The following is a 17,343-nucleotide window of genomic DNA, read 5'->3' on the forward strand; positions in this document are numbered from 1 at the left end:
CCCGGGACCGGCGCCGCGTGGCGCAGTCACCTCCACGGGGGCTGGGAGGAAGGGCGGGGACGCGGCGGCGCGAGAGGGCAGAGGCACGATCCGGGAGGGGGCGGCGGGCGCGGGTGGGGCCGGGGCGGGCCCGGGGCGGGGCCGCGGGGCTGCGGGGCGGGGTGCGCCACAGCGCCCCCTGGCTGCGCGCTCCCCGCCGTGCCCCGGGGCGGCGGGCGGCCGGGGCTCCGCGGCCCCTTTGTGTGCGACGCGCCGGCCCGGAGGAGCGCGGCTCGGACACGGCGGAGGCTCCGCGGGCTCCCGCCGCCCCGGCCCGGCCCGGCCCGGCCGCGCTCTCCTCCTCCTCCTCCCCCTCCGCTCCTCCCTCCTCCGGCCCCGGCCCCCAGACCCGAGCTGCAGCCATTGGGCCGCGAGCAGCCCCGCGTCCCGCCGCGCACCCTACCCCGCCCGGCCCGGGGCGTCCACCCCCCACCCCCGCCCTGTCCCCCTCTCCATCCCTCATTCCTCCCCCCATCCCAGGCCTCCAAGGTGGAGAAAATAAACTAAAAGCAGAGCAACTCAGAGACTCCCATAAAACGCCCAGGACCTGGAGCCCGAGCGCGAGCGCGTGTGCCGGGCGGCGCGGGGCGCGGGAGGCGGGGATGGGGGGGCGGGCGGGGGGACAATGAGCGCATGAAGTTACCTGCCCGGCGGCGGCGGCGGCGGCGGCGGCGGCGGCGGCGGCGGCGGCGGCGGGGCCGGGAGGCGGCGGCGGAGCAGGCTGCGCGCTCGGCGCCGACGGGTGCGCGCCGCGGCTTGGGGGAGAGTTGAGCGCTTTTCCCCCCTCTTTTTTTTTTTTTTTCTTTCTTTCTTTTTTTTTTTTTTTTTCTCCTCTTCTTCTTAAACAAACCACAAACGGATGTGAGGGAAGGAAGGTGTTTCTTTTACTCCTGAGTCCAGACACCTCTCTCTGTTCCGTCTGAGCTTGTTTTGCTGAACACTTTTTTTTTTTTTTTTTTTTGGAAAAAAAAAAAAAAGGAAAAGAAAAGGAGTTGCTTGATGTGAGAGTGCAATGGACGTAAGATTCTATCCGCCTCCAGCCCAGCCCGCCGCCGCGCCCGACGCTCCCTGTCTGGGACCTTCTCCCTGCCTGGACCCCTACTATTGCAACAAGGTGAACCTCTGCTTTTGTTTCCACCGTGTTCTGGCTGCTGGATCCCGGGAGGGGGGCGGCGGCGGCGGGCTGGGCTGCCGGGGCCGCTCGGCGGAGGCCGGTCCCGGGCGCGCTCGGCTCGCAGCCTGCAGCCCTGCGCGCGCTTGGGCCGTGGACACGGTGCAGCAGCCCCGGGGGTCTGCCGGGCGCCGCGATCGTGCGGAAAGTGACACGATCTGCCCGGACCCTTCCCTCCCTGCTGTTCGCCACCGAGGCTCCCTGCCCGGGTGTGCTCCCTGCCCGGGGGGCGTTAAAAAAGGGAAGAATTAAGAGAGACCCACGGAGCGCCTCGGGGGTGTGTCTGGGGTCCGGGAACCCGAAGTCAGCTTCAGCGTGTTCTCCAGGCTCCCCTCGGCCTCCCGCCCGCTCCCGGGCTGCGGGGACCCGCGGCGCCGCTTCCCCGCGCGGGGTCAGTTGCCAGGGGAGCCGCCGGGAGTCGGGGTGCAGGGGCCGGGCTCGCCCCCCGCGGGAAGGCTGCTGCTCGCGTCTTTTGTTTCCCATCCCCGCGGGCCGGGGTGCAGCGCGGAGCCGGCCGGGGACAGCCCCCGCTCGGGGTGCGCGCCGGCAACGCAAGTTTGCTAGAAGCCGGACGGGCGCGTCGAGGTCACGTCCGGGGCTCCAGCCTCCCGCGGGGCCGGTGCGCACCCCCGGCCGGGTGACCCCAGGGGCCAGGCCCGCGGGGCACCGGGGCGCGGGGCGGGGGGCCCCGGGGGGGCGGGGGCGGGGGCGGGGACCCGACCGGGGCGGCTGCGGGGCTCCGCTGGCCCCGTGGACCAGGGTCCGGGACTGCGAAGGGAGGGGCTGGCCCCCGCGCCCCTCCAGCTGCGGGCCCCGGGGGCCGCGCTCGCCGGGGCTTGTTGGACGTGCGCGGCTGCGGGGCGAGGGGTCGGGACGCCCAGCTCGCGCTCAACCTGCCTGAGCCTCCAGCCCCTGCGAGCGGTTCGGGGCCAGCCCCGCCGCGAACTCCGCTGGATAAGTCGCTGGGACTCCTCACATTTGCCTGGCGGCGAGGCATCCTCAAACAGCTTTTTTACGCGGTACAGAGGTGCTGAGCGCGCTGCATCCCAGCCCCCGGGCTCCGCACCACGCCGCCGCCTCGCAGCCCCGGCCTCGGCCAGTCGGGACACACACACACACACACACACACACACACACACACACTGTGAGTTAAGTGAGCCACAGCTCCAACTCCGTGCAGAAGCTCCTTGATGTGGTGCACAGTGCAGAGCTCTGTAAAAGGGATGTGCTGGATGCCTGTGACCGACAGGCAGGTCTGAGACGGAGGACACGCAGGCTTCTGCAAGGCAGAAAGGCTTTTTATCATGCAGGGAGCTCTTGAGCCAGAAACAGGTTGGAAAGCTCCGGCAACTTTGGCAAGAGAAGTTTGTGCGATGAAGTTTCATTATTTGCTAGTAGCATTAGTTCTTTCATTCCAAGATCTGTTTTGCTTTTCTGAGCGAGTTATTTTGTGCCTGTGACGTTCTATTTGGCTCATGTAACACCGTTACCAATACCAATACGAATGATAAAGCAGCAGACCTATCGTGCATAGTAAACACATCCTCCATCGTACTGACCGGTACCAAAAAGTCAGAACCATTTTGGCAGCGAAACTGGACAAATCTTATTAAATTTATCGGTGATTTTAGGCTCCAAAAAGAAGGTAATGACTTGGATACACAGTTCACTTGTCATTCTTGTGATAGTAGGGTCAGATTTAATTTAAGAGTTAAATGCTTTGGAAAATCAAGAATTACTTCAATATATTAAATCATTTTCCAATTAAGTGCCTTAAATAATTTTCGTGGGTTGTGCTGTGAATTGAATAAATTAATTTAGAAAGTCTTCAGAATTTCTTGACTAGCTCATTGAAGTTCCTTTTAAGTCCCCCCGTGTATGAGGAGCAAACTGTTCTTTTTAAATGCAAATTAGCCACCCTTTCTATAGACTAGTTGCAAGTCTTCTATTTAACTTATCCAGGGAATAATGGATTTTTAAAGATGCAAAGTCATGATATACTTCTAATAGTAGGAAGAGACTTCATGGAAGTGCTTCAGGAAGATCGCCTTCCCCTGCCTTTCTCTGTATAGCAGTCTATCAAATATATTTGTCACTGATCCCAGATTATATTAAATACACTGAGTGGGTTTGGTAGGCCCCAGGAAACCCAGACACTAGTTTTTTCTAATCCATCATGACCAGCACTGGCACACAATTTCTGTCCAGCTTGACTATTTTAGTTGCTTAGAATGTAGTCAACTAGCCTTCATTTTTGCAGTGACCCAAGTGGATTTACAGGGATAGGGAAGATGAGCAGAAGTTTGGAAGATGTGAAATGAGAAACCTCTGGCTACATTTAGTAAAAATAAGTTGGATCGGACTTCCCTAAAGGAGCCAAGACAGCAAAGTAAACCTTGCGTCTTTGAGAGGTGTCATGAATATGTGGTTTATTACAAGAAACAGTCACTTTGTCAGGTTATTTGTTTTTAATAGGGTGATAAGATCATACGTTAATAATTAGCTTTACTTTAAATCTGTCAACACTTTTATACTTAAAGTTGGTCTGCCAAATCCCAGTGGAACCGATATCTTTATGTGCTTCAGGATCATGCAGTTGTGACTGTAGTTTTCCCACTGATGTTTTTTTTTTTTTTTTTCCAATGTTGGAAGAGACCCTAATCCACAAAATGAGTAGCCTCTTCCCCGAAGCTTTCCTGAACTAAAAGGAGGTTGTGTCACCCTGCTGACACTCTCTGGCTCTAAACGCTACTTGCATTTTTCAGTCAATAAACTCAGGAGGAGGAATTTTTTTTTTTTTTTTGGAAACCGTTTAATCCACTGTTGCTCTATTGTAAGGGCGCATTATGTTTTGAACACATCACTATGCAAACTGGCCTCCATTTTCGCATAGCCCATTGCGGGAGAAAAGTGAGAACAATGCGGATGATGTTGGTTATGGCAACGGTGCGAGGCATCTCTTGTACAAACAGCCAGAACGGATGGCAGGCTGCTGGATATAGGTCAGCCTTTGAAACAGCAGCGCAGCTCTGAGACTGGACAGATGCATGCAGGCTGAAAGTAGCAGCCTTCACCTCCTGGAACTTAAAGCATGGTCACATTCCAGACACTGAGGGCCCTACCGTAGTCAGTTTCATCTAATTGAGACTATTTTAAGTAACGTTGTATCCCTTAAGTGAAATTACATTTAAGGAGCCCATAACTGGAGTGCAGTAGGAGACTCGAGTCCTATTTTTTTGTTCTAGTGGAAGATGTCAGAGCATCAGTTTTTAAATCTATACCTACGGAGTAATAACAGTTCCTTTCAGTTTCTTAGTGCAGTGTCATTTGTAAAGATTGTTTTCACTGATTTTATGCTAAATTGGGACAAAGAAGTGGCACTTTTTCATTTTTACAATGATGTGATGTGTTCAGTTATTGCTCAGTATCTGCCCACATGAGGAGCAGTAATACAATGATGTTATGACATGGCTAATCACAGGGATGCTGACCTCTGCCAGCAGTGGGAGAGGAAATAATGGTCTGCACTGTTCTCAGTGGTTGCTTTTGTCGAATCAGGTCCCGAATCTTTCTTTGGTTGGTTTAGACATAGGGAAGTCCAAGACACAAACCCATGCTTAATACATAGTTATATACAGAGTAAAGAATAATGGCCGTTTGGGATGTTGGGCTTTTGTCATTGAAATGAAGAAGGACAGTGTATAATCTTTTCCTATAAACATCGGAAGAAGGACCTATTTGTGATGAACTCAGCATTGAAATGTCAGGGCTAAACACTCAATAACTTTTGAGAAAAACGAGATCCATTGTTATCTCTGCTAAATCTCCTTTGAGCTTATTTTCCTATTTAGTTAGAGCATTATGTCTCATAGCTAAATGTGCCAAAACTTATCACATCTAAAATACAGGATGTGCAAGTACATTAAGGTGGAGTCATTATTCCTACTTTAATTAATAAGTGTAAGAAAAAAAGAGGAGGGGATAGGGAAAAGAGGAGGAGGAGGAAGGGGAGGGTTATAAGCAATCTAGAGCATCATGCTTGATTAGTTCTCTATCCACCTCCATAACTTCTAGGACTTCAGTAAATTCATATTTGATACTTGGAACATCATTAGTATGATTAAAACTCCACTGGGAGCTTCACTGGCTGGATCTTCCTTAAGTTTTGAGGTCCTCAAAATGTGGCTTAACTAGAATTTTTATAGGCAAGAAAGAGCATGAAACAAGCAATCATATGGTTTTGACCGCTAAATCAGATATTCTACAAAAACCTCAAATGTAGCTATCTTGACTTTGTGGGATATTTCGCTGTCACAAATTCCAATTTTAAGTGTCTATGCAAAAATTATAGTTAGGGGTTTTAGAGAGATCAAATGCTACTTATAACATGGGTTATGGGGTTTAGTATTCTCACAGTTTATCATATATCTTTACAGTTCCTGAATGATGATAGTAAGCAGCGTTTTAATGTTTTGCTTACTTAGAAAAACCAAACTGACAATGAAATATTATCTTAATATACTGCTTATTGTAGATCTTTTTAAAAAGACACGATCACAAGGGATGTAAGAACAGGAAAGAAGTAAGGCACTTGAACCTGGAAGACGACACAGGATAGTTCCAAGTTTAACAGTGGCTTCCTTGGGATTGAACCTATTGGTTTCAGCGTATGGAACTATTTTTGTGGTCATACTTTTTTTGTGATGGGTTCAGTTCAAGAGAGGGTAACATAGAGAATTGGAGGAAAGTTTTATTTAGCTACAAAGGATGATTTATTCTAGCATTTTCCAACATTTTGCCAGGATACTAGAAAGTTGAAGATACCCTGGAGGTATTTCTCTACTGCTGGTGATCCTTCCTGTCCTGATTCAAAGCCCGCCCTCAGCAGCTGGTCTGTCTTGTGTGCCTCCGCCTCACCCCTCGTTCCCCCACCCCCCTTCGCAAGCACCTCCAATCCAGCCTGTCGCCCTGGCTTCTCCCCGCCCAGATCTTAAATTGAACCTGGGAGGTCTGTCCCTTCTAATGGGAACTCTCCACTTTCTCCTCAGGAATGTGACTCAGCATTGTGATTATCTTGGAGAGCATGCTCCCTTTCCTGGTTGTCATCACTGTTACCATCATCATGTTGACATATCCATTCTTCCTCCAGTACCTGACCTTATTTTCTGGTTAAGGAAATTGGAATCTGCAAGTCTTTGGGCTCATGCCCACTTTTTTAAAATCCCAAATTAGGCTGTTCTTCTTTTCCCTACTTCCCCTTCTGAATGAATGACATAAGATCAAGAAAAAAATAGATAGGATGCTGTGCGGGGAAGTAACCATGGTGGTCATTTCTAAGCTCTCATAGTTTCCTCCTTCCCCCCACATTTTAAGCACAGTGTATTTAGAGCTTGGAAACAACCCCTGGAACATCCCTTTGAGTAGGAAATCTTTATTTAGATTGTAAACTAGTAGGAAAGTGGGACTGTGGTCTCCCGATCCTTAGTTGGCCTACGGTAAGTTAGGTGACTTATGCTTACAGAAAGTAAAAGGGTTAACAGACTAAAGTGTCCTCATCAGAATATGCATGGAGAACGGAATGACATGGGTAGAGTTGGACGCACAGAACTTACTTAACTAATCAATGTAGATAACTTATCCTACACTTTAGCTATCTGAGCATGAATCTCAAGGTTCCTGGGAAGTCGTGACATAGAATATTCATCTCGTACCTCAATAAAAAGGAAATGTAATGATCATGACTTGATTTCATGGTGTTAACAATTACGTTTTAAAAATATTATCCGTTGTTTAAGATGAAACTTACATTGTATACAACCAAATCCAAGAATCTAAAATTGATAACCATAGGGGAAAACAAGATTGTGGTAAACCGTAGTTAATAAGTGCTGTGGCCCCAACTGTAATTCTTGCCTGCAAGAGGCTTCCCTACGAAGCATCTAAATGCTTCAGTGCCACCTTGTTTGCTTAAATTGAATTTAAGCAAAATTCAAACACAGGAATATTTTACTTTTACCAATTTTTAAGATACTTTCTTGCCTTTTCTTTTACTTCCACATTGGTGTTATTGATATATTCTTCAATTACTGTTTTCCTTCAAAGGTGCGCTTCTCAGAGTCAGAGAGCCTGTGGTCTCCATTGGTTGACAGGACCCGCAGTCGATAGTGAACCGTGTTAAATGGACTGTCCGTTAGGAAGCTGGAGTGCCAAGGCGATACAGCTTGCATCTGCCCTAATGAATTTGAAAATTTTTTGTTTTAAACCATGCATGCCAGGATTCATCCCGAAGAGCAATTTCTCATTAAAAACAGTTGAGTTATAAACTGCTTAGAAATGTAGTTTATAATGGAAGTGCCAACAGACTGTTAATTATAGCTGTTCTTCCATAATACTTTGAGACATGGAATTCACATTAACCTGAATGAGCTTTTCCTGGTTATAACATGTTTCTCCCTATAGCGTTCATTTTGAAAATGGGAACATTATATTGCTCTGTGCTTGGATGTTGATGGTGCAGCAGAAAAGACCAGAAGGAAGATAATGCCAGAAAGAAACCCCCTGCTCTTTCATGACAGGAGGTACCAATATTTTTCCAGACCTCTGTAGTTTGGTCTTTGGCGAGTTTGCATTATTCGATGAGTAATTTTAAAGCCAACTTTTAAAAAGCTATCTTCAGATTTCCATTTTACTCATGAAAAATCATCATTTATACATATTTATAATACCAAAGTTCATGAAACCAATGTTACTAGTAATGCTTTTCTGTTTGTCCATCTTGAGCTTTGGAGTTTTAGATGGCTTCCGCTTTAACCAAGTATTTATTGGTTTTCATTCCTGAGTTATGCGCTTTTATGAAACTATCCTGAAAGGACTCCTAATTAAACTAAGGCTAAGGTTGGTTGATAAGAAGCTTTGCCAGTGGCCAAGAAAATATAAAGTATTTTGAGTTACTCGGTAGACCTACAAGTTACATGTATCTGATCCACACCAGTGACAATGACAGCTTCTACATAGAAATCCATTGAAATCTTGAAGCAACTTTCTGGGGGTTAGCTAGTCAGAGAAATTGGTGTTGGGGGGGGGATGGGTGGGTGGGTGAGTGTGTGTTTTCATGTATTCCTCATGTCCTGGATACATTTCTGGCCATGAATGCATGAGAATTTATCATAAATGGCAGAGTCTATCAATGTGTACCACAACAACAAGGGAAATCACGCTAGCTAGTAGGAATGCCTCATTACCATTCCATTTTAAGAAACTTAGCCATATGTCACAGGAGAAGATGCTTTCCAATGTGAGGGCTTTCATTGGGCATATCATAACTTGGTAAGATTAAAGAACTAGAGCTTTTTGAGGAAAACCATAGGCCTCTCTGAAGAAAAGACTCCCTTTTGTTCAAGAGTTGAGATGAAGACTGAGGGCCCTTAAACCTGTGTTGACTTACTCCCTAGGTAAAATAAATATAACCACGCAAAGGACACAATCCCTCCCGCTCAGTTTTCCATCCTCTTTAGAAGCCTGACTTCGTTGTGTCTGGTAGAAGTTCTGACGCTAAACCTTTAATCCACCTGTGTGCCACCAGTCTGCCAGGTAGCCACTAGAGAAAATAATTTATATGTGTCACCGGGAAGTCTTACAAGAATTAAGGAGTCAACAGAGGCAGATTATTTTGAAATCCTGTGGTGAAAGACATTCAAAAATTCAAACCACGGTTGACCTTAGAAAAATACCATATTGCCGGCCCACTCCTTGTATTTCCACTCCTCTAGGGGCATAAACGTATCTTCCGAAGTTGGACACCAGTGATTCTTTCAGCCTGGGAGTGACAAGGGTAACCTTTTGTAGAGGGTCACAGGTGAACTGGGGAAAGCGCGGCCTGTGCGGGTAAGTCTGTAGTCCCCTCCCCTTTCATAGGTCCATAAGCTCCTCCCCCCAAGGGCCTCTTGCTCTGTCTCCATGTGGAGAACCAAGGCTGCCCCTCCTGAGAGAGGCTTCTGGTGGGAGTTGTTGCCTGTTGTGCAATGTAGGAAGGTGAGCTAAAAGCTGAGTGTAGCTGCTGCAGGGGGGATGCCTTCTTAGAGTTCCTGACTTCAGGGAAGCAAGCCTGCCCCCTCTGTACCTCCCCATCTGATGGATGGGGCAGAGATGCAAAATACAGCGTGCAAGATTAATTACCGAATGTGTCGACTGGGTCTAAAGATAGTCCAATTACACTGAAAGCGTGTCTGTGCACCACCTGATTTTCTTAAGTCTTTTAACTCAATTAAATGGTTAATTTAAAAAAATGATGGGTAAAGTGTAAGATTCACTGGCGTCTCCATACATTGTAAGAACCGGTTCTTCCTTTCTAAGCCAATAGGCCTCGGCCCAAAATGCCAGCAACAATTGTATAAAGAGAAATGTTAATAATAAAGAATCAGGATAACCTTTCAACAAAAAGTATATTTTATCATTTGGCAGATGCAGCCATGAACATTAATCATAGAAACCTGCAGATAGTAGAAGCTTAATATCAAAGCTAATGATTTATTTTATGTTAATGACTTTCTGCCAGGGCATAAAAGACTGTTCATAATGGACTCTCCGCGCTATGTTCAGTTACTAAGGCTAATGGGATAATCTTTTCTCTCCCAAAATTAAGCTTTTTGAAATAAATTATGCTGTTACTTTTCAAGGTAACTCTCAAAAATTTACTGCAAAACTAATCTTTTAAGAACTGCTTAAAGAAATAAAGAGGAAGAAAAATCCCAAAGCAGCTTTTCTAGTTCATGAGCAGTCTTACTTAATTAGAGAAAGTTTGCATGTATGCTAATATCCCTGAACTTGTAATGCCAAATGGTTGTAAAGTCAGCCTTCAGTGTCCCACCATATCTGCCTTGTGAGAGTCAGCCCCTGCGGGTACGCCCCACAATGGAACACATTTTTGTCGACTACCAGCCAATAATGAGGGGAATGGTAGTAAAACATGGGTTGTTCACTGGGAAGTTTTAAAAATCATGTTTACAATTAGTTATAACCAACATTATATTTCAATAAGAGATAATTTGCCTACTAAAGTTCACATAATGTGCTAATCATGTCTAGTGGTTAATAAAGGCCTCCTACCTCACTCCCCTGATGGCTATAAAAGGCTATTATATTCATGGCAGGAGTTCAGGTACAGCTGCTGTGTGTTAATAATGCATCATTGTCCCACTAATCAACACACCAAAGGTCAGCACCCCTAAGCACCTAAACCACCTATTCTCTTTCCAAAATATTTATTAACACCTTAAAAGCGTATCTGTTCATTTTCCTCAGCCCGGAGTCCGTTAATTCCACTCCAGGCTACTTGTGTGATAAAGGTTTTGTAACCTGAGCTAGGTCACAGAGGAGATGAATATACATTCACACTAATTTTCTCCCATAAACATGTTTCCCACTTCCACAGTCAATGACTGAATTAGTGTAGGGCTGTTACAGCCATGAGCCCCTTTATAATTAAGTAGGTGTGCTTCCAACATGAGAATGTTTTCAGATTGTGTATGTTATTTAAGGAGACGTTTGGGGAGAAAAACAACTTTTCAGTAACCAGAAAATCACGCGAAGTCAACGGAGCCAGTCGGCAAATGGGAAGGGATATTTATAATCTAAACAGACAGGAGTCGGTGTTAGTTTTATAAACCCGAGACAGTGGTGAAGTATTATTTGCTTAATTGTTCTCCTGGCATAGGAGAGCAATACTAGTAAAAGCTTCTTAAACCATATTTTCTGCACACAAAGAACACATCCACGTGGGATTTCCATTTTGCTAGAAAATCGTGCAAATCAATAGGCTAGCGCTTATCTGCATTAAAATTAGGTAGACAACAATTTATAGGCACCGTGATAGTGTCGTTCTCTTGATACCCTCGGTTAGTGTTTAAGATAATCCTTGCTTTTGTGTCCTCAGAGAGAAGCCAAAATGTTAAGTGAACAAGATCTCGTTTTTCCATCTTGTATTATTGTCTCTGGTTTCTCTTACTCATTTTGATAACCCTGCGTGTGTGTGTGTGTGTGTGCGCGCGTGTGCGTGCTTGCGTGTGTGCGTCTTCTGCCTTTATGATTTGAGAACCTTAACTGTTTTAAGAGTGGGGGGGGGTGAAAGAAATGAAACTGAACTATGTTTCCATCATCAAGAGAAATGCAAAAGGCAAACCAGGGGGAGGAGCTTGCATTTGTGCAGCACATAACGTACAATGGTACATTTGTCATGCTTTAAATATATAATGCCTACAATAAAATATGTACAGGCGCAGTTGTGATCTATGAAGTCCCTGGCTCCAGTGCCATTGTTTGTAGTCTCTACGGTTGTCATACATTGTTCTTTGCACATCATACCCTTACAGCAGAATTTGACACAATTTCTAGCTTTCAGCCTGCACCATTTTCATTGCACAATATACATGAGTTTGACAGGGTGTGTTGAGGAAAACTCTGGCAAGCAATTGATATTTTGAAGTGGCAAGCGTTTCAGCAGCTGCCTGCTTGTGAAAAAGGAATGATAAGATATACTGTATTGTTAGTTTCAGGGAAAGCATTAAGGTTTAAGCTCTGTAAAAATGTACACATTATTCGTCAGTGGCGAAGCAAGTCTTTTATGTTTTTTAGAGCTTAGCTCGCTGGCTGATGTGAACTAGAATGACATTGGTCAGTAAATGAATAGGAGTACTTTGAATTTGAACTGCTGCCAATTTTGCACCAACAAAGGAACTGACAAAAGAAAGATTTTATGTGAAATGCAAAGCACACCCAATGTTTTGGGGGTGGGGAAAGGGAAGGGGAGAGAGAGAGAGAGAGAGAGAAAGAGAGAGAGAGAGAGAGAGAGAGAGAGAGAGAGAGAGAAACCCACAGAGGAGAATAGTCTTTCACATGTACTTGCGAGGATACCAAATAGTTAAAACACATCCATTTTTCATGGCTCATCAGCTCCAACCTGAGCTGTTTTATCTAATGTTCTTTAAAAACCTGTTGTAGACACATAGGCTTTTAGAATTTGTTCACATGGAATTTAGAGCGTTGTTCTAAATATCACACTGTGCCCTGGAGGCCTGTTGGCAGACTCTCAGAGTTGCCCACTGCTGGAGTCACCAACTCTCTCTCTGGTAGTGGGAAATTATAGTTTAATCAGTTATGGCACTTTCAGCGTGTGACGTTCATTAGCGAGGCAATTTGTCATGACTGCTAATGGTCAGAATGCATCTGCTCTCTCAGTTACAGAGCGCGATAAGGAAGAAGACAAATATTTCAATATCTGATACTATTAACTTGTTTCAAATTTGTAATCCAAGGTTAGTTGCTCCAAACAGACACAGCAGCAGATTAACAAGCATTCTCTATTCAATTTCACTGGGCCCTGTTTTTAGGGATTTATGACTGTAAAGCACACTAATGTGCTCTTATGAAGGGCACAGCCGATGATTAGATGTTCAACAGAAAGTAAGTTACGAGCCGAGTACCTTCTGGGTTCATCTGGAAAGAATTTATGTGTATAATATTTTCTATAGAGCTCCGTAAATTGAAAGGTTTGATGCATGCAGTATTTCTGACATGCTAAAGATTCCTCTGATGATTTTTTAAAAAGTCACTTTCCCATTGGTTTATAAACCGGCCAGTCACTTTTCCAGTGAGATTAGCGTCCCGATCTATTAGAAAAGTTGTAAAATTCTAGTGGAAAACTTCAGAGTGAATTAGTAACGTCACGTTCCCCCCCACCCCAACCCCGGCTGCCCCCCACCCCAGCACACTGCTTTTTAAGATCATTGTTCATTGTTCTACATGGGAAAAGTTAAAAAAGATTCCGCCAGCTGAAAAGGCTGGAATTTTTTTTTTAATGTATATCTCATATTTTCTGGATATTACATCACATAGCTTGCCAGACAAAATCTTTTTGACACATTTTCATTTTTAATGAAAGGCCCTGAAATTCGGAGCATAATGATTTCTTAGAAACTGAACCCAATCTTGGTTAAAAAAAAATTCGTTCTTGCTAGTAACAAAAGCTGTTACTGTTTAAGTTCCTGTTGAGCGGTTAGTTGGTACGCTTCGCTGAATGTTGTCAAAAAGGCTTTCCTCATGATTGACAACCCGGCAGGAATGTGAATGGAGATTTTAATTGCGTATCATGTGTGCATATCAGAGCGAGCGAATTCATGACTCTGCTTAGCTCCATATCTCTGCAGGTCAGCCGTGCCAAAAAATGCTCTTTTATGTGCAGTTTTTCCAAAAAAAGAGAAAGGTGTGTGTGTGTGTGTGTGTGTACTGAAGTCATCCGTTATTCATTTCTAAAGTGAAACACTTGTGTTCCCCTAGCCTCAGAGTTTGAAAGTGGAACAAAAATCCATTTTGAGATTTCTTTCTTTTACTCTTTGCACTCACACTTGGATGATGTAAATTCTTTTGAGTTACAAGTTGGGAAAAGTCTGCCAGAACATATTTTTCTTATGGCACTTGTTATATGAAGTGTGTTTATCTTTCTTTTTTTTTTCCTTTTTTCCCTAAAGAGTGCTTTGAAAAGAAAGAAAAAAATGTAAGCCAGCGGAAAAAAGTTACTGAGGTCAATTGCCTTTCTATCACTTGCAATCTTTAGAAAAGGTGGGTGGAGAGGCAGAGAGATATTTCTGAGAGGTGGTAGGTGCATAGAGTTGCATCCTAATTTTGGCTAAATATAGCAAGAATGCAGCGCTGATGGTAAAATGACATTAATAAGTGCATGAATGTTCATTTCTTAGAAAAATAACTCCTCTGCCGAAAACGTAAACGTCAAAGTTTCATTTCTGCCGTCACTTCTTTGCCCAGATGCAGTGGTGGTGATGTACCGTTTATCCTATTGAGATGTGTCACCCCAACACACGTGAGATCTTCAAAGTGGGGTAAAGCTTACTTTGTACAGAGACTCTGGCGACACCGACCCCCGACCGCTCAAGACCTTATTAATGTGAAAACAAAACAAAACAAAATGTGTGATGAATATGCTTATATGATTTTTCATTGGTGTGATGTGAGAACTTGGCATGTGGGTTGTAAATTTACTGCAGAGCTACTTTTCTGTGTCATTTTGAATAGGTGAGAAAAAGATTAGTGCCAGGGTCATTTTAAGTAGAACCAGAAGAATAAGTAGGGGAATGTTGAAAAGATGGTGACTTTATAGCCTTAGGATATCCCATGGGACTTAACTTTGTTCTGGGCTCTAATATGTTATCTCAACACATTTTAGGACATATCGAATTGCAGGCTGGCCATTCAGCCCTTCCTACAGCATGCGGTGCAGGGGGATTGCTGTATGAAGGCGCTGCTGTACCTTTAAAACGCCGAAGAAGAAAAATCGATTTTATTTTAAAAATCTAGCTTTATGTATGGGTGACATTTTTCTAATGTTATGGAAGACTATTTTGTACTTTATACGGAGAGCTCAGGCAAGGAAAAATCTATTTACAAAATGAAAAAAAGTGCTCAGCTGAATGCATTTCACTTTTAAAGATGATATTCTGGTAATGAACTTTATCAAGCAGAGAACATTTCAGTAAAAGTATGAAAGTAGTTCCTATTTCGGTTGCCTCACTTAAAGGCTGTGTCACGGTTTCCATTATAACTTCTTATTTTCAGGTAGCTCTAATGCAGTCCCCATACAAATATTTGCACAGGGATGAGATGAGAATATTTGAGCCTGAGAAGTAGACTTTTTTATTTAGAATGCACTTCTAAAGAAGCGTGGGGCTTTGTTAATGAGGCACATTTAATTCCTTCTTAGAGGTTGCAGAGCATTCACTGGACACCACCTGCGTGCAGAGCTTTATGCTGAGTTTCAGGCGTGAGATGAGGAGGCCGTGGTCCTTGCCTTGGTACCGTCAGTTGAGGGAGGAATGCAAAGAACCAGGGCAGAGCTGTGCATAAAATGATGTGATACAAAGTCGGTGCTGACAGTGCTGGAGGTACGGGAGGCGAAGTGATGGATTCAAGTTGGGGGAATCCAAGCTGCTTCCTGGAGGAGGTGGCAATTCAGTTGGCCTTAAGAATTGGGCCTCGAGGGGGAGGAGAATCACTCCTGCTTTTGTGTTATTTCTTATATTTCTACCTCTTTTCAAAATGACTTGAAGCAACTGAAAATTAAGAAGCAATGCGGACAAAAAGACTATTAATAGCAACCGCAGAACCTTGTAGCCCGGGAAACGGAGACACAAGCAAACTTCTTAGCTTAGGTATTATCACTATAACTAAACATTAAATTTGGCCCTTGCTCTCTCATAGAGTAAAAACAGAAACATACTGAGTGACAGAATTTGGATTACCTGAGAGACATGTGAACACCACTTCGTTGTGGGTACAAAGTTCTTCTCTAATAAAAGGCTGCAAAGGATGGAAAACGAAACACGTGGAGGTGACACATCATGGCTAATGTAAGGGTGATCTGTTGTGGCACCTTGGTTGAGACTGAGGGATCTGTCTCGAGACATAGGGCATGATGGACAAGGAGGGGCTCCCCGGAATGAGAGCGCAGAAAGAACCATGGACAACTTTGGATGGAGGAGGATGGAGACAGGCCTGTGTTTTGGGAAGCTAAATGTTGTCAATATAGAGAATGGGTGGAGAATGTCCAGTGGAATTCAAATGGCTGTTGTTAGTGGGCTCAAGCCCTAAAAATGTCCCAGAGGAGATTGATGACCTGGGAGGAAATTACCCGATAAGCTGAAGAATCAAGTATTGATTTGTTTTCAATGACTTTTGGAATCAGAGATGAATGATAAGCTTTTAGAAGTTTTACACTTCAGTTCAAAAGTTGAAGTCTCTTAAAATCTAACTTTTTTAAAGATTTTATTTATTTATTTGAGAGAGAGAGAGAATGTGTGTGAGAGAACATGAGGGAGAGGGAGAAGTGCACCCCAAGTTGAGCAGGGAGCCCGAGGTGGGGCTCAATCCCAGGACCCTGAGATCATGACCTGAGCCGAAGTCAGACGCTTAACCCACTGAACCACCCAGGCACTCCTCACTTCTAACTTCATCAAGAGCACAGAACATTGTCTTCCACCTGCAAATTCTTTTGTTAATCAGCCAAATTGTTAACAGTGAATATTAATGCTGTGTATATAGTCTTAGAAATATACCTGCTGACCTTCCTTCCAGAGTTACTAGTGATTGCTTTCCTGAAATTCCATGTTCAGTGATAAATATGCATACAGTTATCTGTAAATTTTGGAAAGAAAAGTGTCCAAGCATAGTCAGAATCATCTGTCAGCAGTTTTGAAGGTACCCATGCCCTTCACGTATCCATAGAGCAAAGTCCTCAAAGTTTTTGTGGAAGTGTCCTGATGAGTTTACACCCCGAGGGGCTGGAGGACAAATCCAGAAAAGCCTCTAGTGTCTACATAGGTCTGAGAAGACTGATGTTCCGTCTTGAAGAAATACATGGGTTTTGTATTATATCCCATAACACACCCATGTCTATTTAAATATCAATATGATACTGTAAATCACTTACCTTTGTGCCTACTCTATGTTCCAGGAAGACAGTCTATGCTATTCTATAGTTCTACTTGGCATATTACTCTGCTCCCAGGGGAATGAGTTTGAGAAGCATGAAAATAATGTAATGGTCTTTTGTCCTTAGTATTAAGAAATAGTTTGGAGGCTTTGTAGAAGTCTACCTTGTTTGGTCATCTCTCCCACAGAAAATGGAACTTTTGGCCCATGCTTACTCTTTCCTTGACTCTCACTAATGTTCTATTTTTTTTAATGTTCTATTTTTTTTATTAAAAAAAACTTAACAAAGTACTTGATGTCAGTCTAAAATGGAAGAATATTTAGCTAGGACTCAATCATTGCTGGTGCAGAGGACATAGTGATGTTCCGAACGAAGGGAAGAATGGAAGGAGGTCAGATATCCAGTGTGTGGATGGAAGAGAGAAATCCTGTAGTTATAGCCAAACCAGATGGTGCTCAGTGATGGAAGGAGGCAGTCAAGAGTGGGATTATATTTTTCGGCATTACTGTATAACCTAACCTGAAAATAATTTGAAAACTCCAAGAAAAGGAAAAGTTGAATGATTGTGGTGACGGTCGGAGGTGGGGGTGGGTAGAGGCAGGTGTATAGGGGTCAGAGCAAGACTTCTAACAAGTGG

General features: G+C 44.4%; 1 protein-coding gene across 3 annotated transcripts in view; it reads left to right on the forward strand.

Annotated features, from left to right (window-relative positions):
• Positions 1-659: 659 nt before the first annotated feature.
• TOX (thymocyte selection associated high mobility group box) overlaps positions 660-17,343 on the forward strand; it is a 298,656-nt gene continuing 281,972 nt past the window's right edge. Inside the window, exons 1-2 of one of the 3 annotated variants that reach the window (XM_041769529.1) lie at positions 660-781; positions 1,018-1,153. In XM_041769529.1, coding sequence (XP_041625463.1) covers positions 1,052-1,153 — 102 coding nt within the window. In that variant the 5' untranslated portion in view covers positions 660-781; positions 1,018-1,051. Of the gene's footprint in view, positions 1,154-17,343 lie in introns of all 3 variants that reach the window. The other 2 variants (XM_041769530.1, XM_041769528.1) reach the window with 2 other exon arrangements.

The sequence above is a fragment of the Vulpes lagopus genome, chromosome 9 (genome assembly GCF_018345385.1).
Source record: "Vulpes lagopus strain Blue_001 chromosome 9, ASM1834538v1, whole genome shotgun sequence".
NCBI lineage: Eukaryota > Metazoa > Chordata > Mammalia > Carnivora > Canidae > Vulpes > Vulpes lagopus.